The 8,604-nt window shown below is 34.8% G+C and overlaps 1 protein-coding gene across 1 annotated transcript; it reads right to left on the bottom strand.

Moving 5' to 3' along the window:
- Positions 1 to 1,095: 1,095 nt before the first annotated feature.
- LOC143582511 (uncharacterized) lies at positions 1,096 to 2,853 on the bottom strand. Its single transcript, XM_077065055.1, has 3 exons — positions 2,616 to 2,853; positions 2,409 to 2,538; positions 1,096 to 2,228 (listed from the first exon to the last, which is right to left on the bottom strand). Exons 1-3 carry the CDS (start codon positions 2,749 to 2,751, stop codon positions 1,379 to 1,381), a joined length of 1,116 nt encoding a protein of 371 aa, XP_076921170.1. The 5' UTR covers positions 2,752 to 2,853; the 3' UTR covers positions 1,096 to 1,378.
- Positions 2,854 to 8,604: the final 5,751 nt, after the last annotated feature.

Below are 8,604 nucleotides of genomic sequence, written 5' to 3'. Positions count from 1 at the left end.
TGAGAGATTTGGACTTTCTTACTAGAGACTTCAGTAACCTAAATCCGGTCGATCAAATGCTAATGGAAAAGCAAAAGGAACGTATCCGAAAGAGGTTGATCGAAGAAGACCAAGCCGAAGAATAAGAAGAATGTTTTTTTAGTACTTTAATTTTTATTTTATTTTTAGATATTAATGTGTTTTTTTTATTAATGTGTTTTTTTAATAATTTATGAGTTTTTTTAATAATACGTTGTTTGAATATATTTATAAAAAAATAAAAAAAAAAATTCGCTGGAGCCCCTGCTGGAGCCCCTCCACACCAGGGTCAGTGGCTCCAACGGGGGCTCCAACACCCCCCTATCCAGTTTCTCTCTCTGCCACACGTCATAATATTATTGGTTGGAGCCCCCATTAAAGCCCCCCACACCCCTCAGCCTTACATACCAATTTGAAATTTCAGAGAGATGCATTGATCTAACATTAATCAAAATTTGATTGCTTAATCATGCAAAAAAAAAAAAAAAACCGTACGTTGTTGGTCGTGTATCTGATAAGAACAATGGATGCTCAGGTGACGAGAATGACTTTATAAAACTTGGACCAATTTGTAATGATTATGAGAAAACCTATTTTTACTTTTACAAAAAGTGTTGTTTCACAAAGACAAAAAATAGAAAACCTAACTAGAAGGAAACATGTATTGTTTTAGTATATTTGTGTTATGTATACCTTGTTATGTGTTGTTTCAGTAGATATAAGAGCATTCTCATCCCACCTTTTATTCTTAAATCAAAAAGTACACTAAAATTCTTTATATTTTCTTCCTCTATTTCAATTAAATAATATTTTTATGCCTTTTTCATTACCTTTTCTCTTTCCTTCATTCACAACCACTTTCAAAATATATTAAAAAATTATAGGGGTAAACAGACTCTTTTCAAATATACAGAAAAATCACTACTTTTTTTAAAAATATAAAAACTCTTCACTCACAACACCTTGAATCACTCTCTAAATTATAAAAACACCCCTCACATAAAATGAGGGTTAGATGAGAATGCTCTAATGTATATGTTATGTGTTGTTTCTAATAATCTAATCTATTGAGTTGGTGATAGCTACATATTTAGGCACTTGAGTTATGGATCCAAAGTCCAAACTGGAGTGGTTTGGCTTCCGACATAATAGTACAATTTATCATAACTCCAAGAAGAAATGCACAAAAAGAAAAGCTAGTACATGTACTGCCACACAAAAAGATAAAAAAACAAATAAATACTTGTTTTTTGTGATTTTTCATATTGATTTCCACTACAATCATCACAAACCCCAAGAAACTGTCTCATAGTCTCTCATCTGTATCTTCTTCCTTAATTACAAGAGTGTATCAGACACATCAGTAATGATAGCATATCTCCTTATGATCATTTGTAGTCTTGTATGCATCCTCATTATTAAACAAGTAACTGCTACTGATGTTGTTTGTGTTACTGTTACCAATGAGTTGCTTGACTTCCTCAAGCTCACTGTGCAGTGAACTCCCATAATTATTCTTCAAATTGTACCCTTTAGGTTTCTGATCAGCACTGTAGTTGTGGTCAATCATGAAACTTTGACTTTGATCTCCAAAACCCTGAAGGGAAAACTGGTCTTCTTGCTTGATCTGATAATTATTATTACCTTTGCTATAATTTCCATAACTGAGTTGACTCATACAACTCCCACCTTCAGATGATGAACCAGCTGTACTCACTTGATCATGACCTTCACCACCACTTCCAAACACAAGCATGGCCTCTTTTACATCTGATGTAGGGTACTGGTACTCCATCTGTTGGTTGTACATGCTCTGATGATCCTCCTGAAACCCTAAATTGAAACAATTCTCATTATTGTTAATGTTGGTGATCAAGCTGACCAGGGAGTTTGAATCTGGTGGTGGTGTGAGATGTGTAATATTGGCATGATCTTGAGCATGGGTGGTGGGTTGCAGAGAGCTGATCATACTGTTGTTCAAGCTCATGAAGTTAGGGTTAATGTAATTGCTAAAAGGTGAAGAATTATTGGTCAAGAAGAGGTTTGATCTGTATGGTGGAGGTGAGTTGAGGGGTAAAGATGGAAAAAAAGAAGGCTTTTTTTGGAAAGATGGAAGCATGGACAAGATCTTCTTCTTGAGCTTGGTGTTCCAGTAATTCTTGATATCATTGTCAGTCCTTCCTGGTAGCTGAGCTGCTATTATTGACCATCTGCATATGCATACATAATTCAAAAGATTTGATTTCATAAAATGAGCAATGTTTTCAACACAAGGAAACAAGAAATTAGATCAAATATGGAGACCTGATCATACAAGAAATATATTAAATCAAATGTAAAAGTCAAAATTTGGCAAAAAGCAAAGATCCAAGATTTGATGATATATATACCTGCTACCAATGTTAGCATACAAATTGCAGATGATCTTATCTTCATCATCAGTGAATTCACCATGTTTAATATTGGGCCTCAGATAGTTTAGCCATCTCAATCTGCAGCTTTTTCCACATCTTTTTAAACCTGCAAACTCAAATCCATCAACACCAAAACCTTACAAATTTTCATCCAAAAATGGAAAGAAAGATTAATACTAATACCTGCTTTGTGAGGGAGAGCAATCCAGTTCCCTCCAGTACCATATTTTTCAATGAAGGTTTTGAGTTTTGCATCTTCTTCAGGAGACCATGGACCCCTCTTCACATTTTCTTTATCACAACATGGAGCCCTACCCATCTCTCTCTCTCTCTTCTTTCTCTCTCTACCTTCTTCTGGTGTATGAATCTCACTTAGAAATTGGCCTTTTGCACAAGAAAATCTGTATGTGTATCTGTGTGTGTGTGTGTGTTGTTAAAAAGAATAATGTTTGGTGTGTATGCAGGTTGGCATTATATAATATATATATTGAATGGGAGACTTGTTCTGATGTAGGTCACTAAAGAAATATTATCTCTCTCTCTCTCTTCTTTCTCTCTCTACCTTCTTCTGGTGTATGAATCTCACTTAGAAATTGGCCTTTTGCACAAGAAAATCTGTATGTGTATCTGTGTGTGTGTGTGTTGTTAAAAAGAATAATGTTTGGTGTGTATGCAGGTTGGCATTATATAATATATATTATGAATGGGAGACTTGTTCTGATGTAGGTCACTAAAGAAATATTTTTTTAACTGAAAAGCAACACAAGTCAATTAGGATAATATTAGGGATCATACAAGGTTGAGGAGTGTGGGGGGCTTTAATGGGGGCTCCAACCAATAATATTATGACGTGTGGCAGAGAGAAACTGGATAAGGGGGGTGTTGGAGCCCCCGTTGGAGCCCCTGGCCCTGGTGTGGAGGGGCTCCAGCAGGGGCTCCAGCGAATTTTTTTTTTATTTTTTTATAAATATATTCAAACAACGTATTATTAAAAAAACTCGTAAATTATTAAAAAAAAACACACATTAATAAAAAAAACACATTAATATCTAAAAATAAAATAAAAATTAAAGTACTAAAAAAAACATTCTTCTTATTCTTCGGCTTGGTCTTTTTCGATCAACCTCTTTCGGATACGTTCCTTTTGCTTTTCCATTAGCATTTGATCGACCGGATTTAGGTTACTGAAGTCTCTAGTAAGAAAGTCCAAATCTCTCATTCGACTTTTTTCCTTTTTGTCATAAGAGACCACCTCCATGGTTTTGTTGAATTTATTGAGGGATTCAACAAGATTGGCGATGTTTACGGCTTCCCCCTCAGCCGGTTTTTTCCCATTGGCGTCCCTTCCCAATGGCCACCCTCCTCGGCGGTGAAGACGTTTCCTCCTCCGCAATGTTTAGGTCGAATCCAACGCGGCAATCCGACCCAGTTGAAGTGCTATACGCTCCAGACGAACTAGTTTTAGTCCGTTTCGGCCCTACTTCCGCATCAAAGTCCGGCGCCACCAGCTCAACCCACTTGGAACACCTTTTCAACCTCTCCCACAACTTTAAATCGTCCCACGTCTTCACCATCCCATACCTCCGCAAACACTCCTGCTTCCACTCTTCGACCGTGAAATTGTAAACCGCCAAATCATCACTGCCACTTGGTCTCATACGACCGTTGTTCCTGTTGAAAAGATTAGTAAACAAGCCGACAAATTTTCTGATTTCGGACCACCGACCCGAAATCATATCGGCGTTCCGCTCTGTACTCCCAACGAGCATGTAGAACGTCTCCCTAACCTTTGTCCAAAAAATCTTGCTCTTTTGGTAATCGGCTGCAAAATGAATAAATAAATTAGATTTCCATTTAACTTTTTTATTTAACTTTTTTATTAAAAATCATTTTTAAAAACGTTAAAACAATTACCGCAACGCCGATCCTCAGAAATGATTATCCAAGCCCGACACAAGGCTTCCTTCTCATCCGATGACCACGGAGTGGCTTTCCGTTTCGTCCTCGGAGTCGAAGCCGGTCCCGACCCGTCCGTTGCAACTTGTTTTTTCCGGTGGACGCGTCTTTTTGGTCCCGTAGCTTCACCGTGTGATTCTTGTGTCTCCGGAACAACAAAGTTAGGAGACGGTTGTGTGTTGGATGGTTGAAAGCCGGATGATTCTTGCGGCTCCGAATAAAACATCGGTTGGTGCGGTGACGACCATAAATCATCGTCAAGATAATCTGAATCAAGGTTTGGGAACCAATTTCCAGCCATTTTTTTTAAAAAAAGTTGAGAAGATGAATTGATTTTGGGTGAAGGTTTGAAGTTTTGGTATAAAAATGGGTGAAATGGGGTATAATTATATAGGAAAATTTTTTTTTTTTTGGTTTGTTCGGCTCCCAACAGTCAAAAAACCATCAAAAGTTGTGCAGCCCTCTCTCTTCTCCCGCTAACCGGCTCACGCCTGCATTGTTTTTCGCGTTAGCGCCCCGGCTAGCGCCCTGGTGGTGTGGTGTTAGCGCCTGGGGGCGCGAGCTGAGGGGCTCTAGCGCCCCCGTTGAAGCCCCACACCCCTCAGCCTAATAATTAATGGTTTCATCAATCATCAAATCTTTTTCATATAACACAATAAAGCCTCAAATAAATGTGTCTGCTTAATTAGTCAGTGTATGGTTTAATTTAGGAAAATTACCTAAATAGAACCTCCCCTCTCTCACTACAAGGAAAACCACAAGTAGTCAGTAACTCAGTGTGGATCCACCTAAGTTTCTTACAAATAAACCTTCTCCAAGAACAACAAATTCTAATAATAGTAAATTCAAGTTAAAAACCCAATAACAAACTTATGATTATAAATTGAAATCTGTCTCATTTCTGAAATTTCTGAATCACAATGACAAAAATGGGTAGGTAAAAACTTTGTTACAGTTACCTTTTTTTATTAGGCTTGCCACTTTTATATATATATAGTTGAACAAAAATAATGTATCAATTACTTACCTACAATTTCATTATTGCATTAATTAATTAGTTGCATTACTTTATTATAGTTGTAATAAGTAAATACAATATAAATAGGAATGAACAAGAACAAATAAGTTTTAGCTAATGTAATAAAGATACTAATTATTGTTCCAAAAACTCTACCCCTTTTAGTAATATCAAAAAGATCAGGAACATATATGTACGGAATAGAAAGATTCCAACCCACAAGTAAAGAACTATTACAAATAATGAAGAAACTACCACGCTAACCTTCTTTTATTAAATTGTTTTAGCACTGGTCCAGTTGCTTGTTGGATTAATTAAAATTTAAAATTTGAATAATGTTATTGATGGTATTGAGAAATTACAGTGGCATTAAAATATGTATCTATTTGTCATGTTACAACATTTTATAAGTCTTTCTTTTATAAGAAGTTGCAAAGATATCATTGTTATTAACTTATTATTATTTTTTTAATTAACACCCAAACATCCGGATTACCCTGACAAATAGATCACGCTTCTGCTACACGACCTGGAAGAAAATGTTGCATCATAAAAGTCGATCATGTGAGGTTGCTGCTGAACCAATGGTCTTTGGTATATTATTGTTATTGGTTGCAACGATCAAGTAACATAGTTACAAGTAAACTGGGTGCACACTTATGATATATGCATAGCACGTACTTTGGAAAACCCCTTTGCATCAGTGATTCGATTTATAGGTTTGTGACTTTAGAGTTTAGTTTACATCTCTAAAGCAATAGACTATGAATATTGATAGATTTAAACCGTTGTTTATGTTAAGAACTTCACGTATCTTTGTTTGTTTGAATTTTCAGTTACTAGCGTAAGCTATGGCTCAAATTCTCGTGGTTTCATGTTCTTAAATTTAAAGGATTGCCATTCTTGTGTTTGTTAATTGAGGATTGCTAGCATGTGTCTATAGTGTTAGCTTTCTATATTGCATTGTGGATTTACATGAATACATCACATGCAGTAGTATAAAGTCCAGAACTAGCAACCAACATAAGGTTATTGTTTTGTGCTTCATTGGATGATTTTAGGTGGCTATTATGTGTCTATTGTTAGCGGCCTTTTTTGGGTTGATTAGGTTTCTAAAATTTCAAAACATAACTGATAACCGACCGCCTAATCTTTATTTGATAGTTCGGGTTTTTGGTTTAAACGGGCTGGTGCTCGGGTATTCGAGTTGCTAAAATTCTATTGGGATGCAACAAAATTCGTATTGGAGTCCTACACACAGTATTTGGCTGTGATATGTACTAGTTGATGAAAATGAATCTCGAGCTGATTTTATCTATGAACACCAAAAATAGCAAATGAAGAATTAAGATTTTGAAATATGAGAAATATTATCAATAACTAAAGGTTTCTAACTTAAGTGAACATAAAAATATTACAAAATAAAATAAAAACTACAATGAAAATTAAAATTAAATATTCTTTTATCTCTTCGCACGCTTATATCTAATTGCCTTCTTATAAACTTCAACTCCATACAAATTTGATGTTCGTTTATAAAAGAGGAGTGTGAGTCCAAAAGGCCAAGTACGATGGTGTTTAATTGCTAATGCTATTATCAAATGATGTACTAAATTAAATAATTAAATATTATAATTATGCTAGATTAAAAAATCAGTTATTATCTCAACACGTGTAATTTTCAATTGACCACGCAACCGAAGAATAATAAATGGAACTAAACTACCCTTTAATTGTGACAAAATTAAGTATCACAATCTCTATTAATTTCATTGTGTTATCCTCACAAGTGTCTAGGATTCGACATTCTTCCTCAAGTTTTAGTAGGGGCCTTCTGTTAGGAGTTTTCACATCATAAACGTCCTTTAAAAGGATAAATATACTTGATACTTAACATACTCATTTAAAGCGATTGACAAAGTTTTCAAAGTTCACCTGCTTTTTTCAAACCGAAACAACCACTATTAGAAAATCTAGCGTTTTTTCTTTAGGTGTTTTAGATGGATTAGCAATAGAAGCAAAGCCAAATAATTTGTAATGGACCATAGGCCAGGAAATTTTCTAGGATAATGGTTAGGTGATCTTCACCTAAAAACCGAAGACAAACGACCGAAGCACGAAAAAGACATGACTGTAGTCTCAACTAGGATAATGGTTAGGTGATCTTCACCTAAAAACCATCCCCTTCCGGCAAGTATATATCGAAATTATTTGTCTTTGTTAATTAAGGGTGTGTTTGGGAATCCTTATTTTTCTCTCCTTATGACTTATGATGGTTGAATAAGTCCTTTTTGTGTTAACAAAATGTTTGAGAACACATAAGGCTTTTTCCATATCTCCTTATCAACAAAGCCAAAATTAGGGTTTTCAAAAACATGGAGTTTGCTAACTTATCTTCTTATAGGATTAGAATACCCATTACACACTTCCAAGTTCCATTTAACCCAACTTATTCACTTATACAAAAATGTCCCTTTGGTCATTTTACATCAATAAGTTAAACCAAACACTTTTTAAAAAACAACTTATTGTCTTATGTTAATTCAAACACTTTTTTGGAAACTCCTTATTAAAAAACCATAAGACCCTTTAACTTATCACAAAAAGGCCTTTTTTATCTTAAATAAGGAATCCCAAACACATCCTAAACAAGAAAATAAATGTTCTTTTACAAGAAAAATTAAAAACACATCTGGTATATATTATGCTTTAGCAAATTGGTTTTTTCTTGAATAGTGTATATTGTAATATTTCATTTTTTTAAAGTTTTATATGGTTCATCAAAATAAGTATGAACGGTTGATATTCATTTAAAGTAATCACCTATGACAAACTTAAAAACCAATTTACGAACAAAATATTCGTTTCCAAGAGATTTCCAACTTTCAAGTGAGTTATGCGAACACAATTCCAAAAATACTCCCTTGTTTGATTTTTCAAATGACGATTCCTTTGAAACAATCATTTTTTTGCTTTCTCACATTTTTTGCTTTCTTATATTTCAATTGTTATAACAATAAGAAAATAAATTTTAATTATAATATATATTAACATAGAGTGGGTTTCCCTGCACACTCTATTTTCACTAAGTTTTTATATACATAGATATTGTTTCCAAATGTGTACCAACCGAGTTCCAACGCCCATCACAATACGCGAGTTGACAAAAGGAGATTTTCCTTTGGTCCATCACAAGTT

This window comes from Bidens hawaiensis, unplaced genomic scaffold (assembly GCF_021521415.1).
Source record: "Bidens hawaiensis isolate Kalapana, Puna unplaced genomic scaffold, B.hawaiensis_p1.1 tig00031771_1, whole genome shotgun sequence".
Classification (NCBI taxonomy): Eukaryota; Viridiplantae; Streptophyta; class Magnoliopsida; order Asterales; family Asteraceae; genus Bidens; species Bidens hawaiensis.
Note: the sequence above shows the minus strand (reverse complement) of the source record. Positions and strands in the feature narration are given on the sequence as shown.

Excerpts from the sequence above, each read along its gene's own strand:
- LOC143582511 (XM_077065055.1), bottom strand. The coding sequence starts at position 2,751 with ATGGGTAGGGCTCCATGTTGTGATAAAGAAAATGTGAAGAGGGGTCCA. Across the intron at positions 2,539-2,615 it reads TGCTCTCCCTCACAAAGCAG|GTTTAAAAAGATGTGGAAAA; the intron begins GTATTAGTATTA and ends TTGAGTTTGCAG. Across the intron at positions 2,229-2,408 it reads TATGCTAACATTGGTAGCAG|ATGGTCAATAATAGCAGCTC; the intron begins GTATATATATCA and ends ATGCATATGCAG.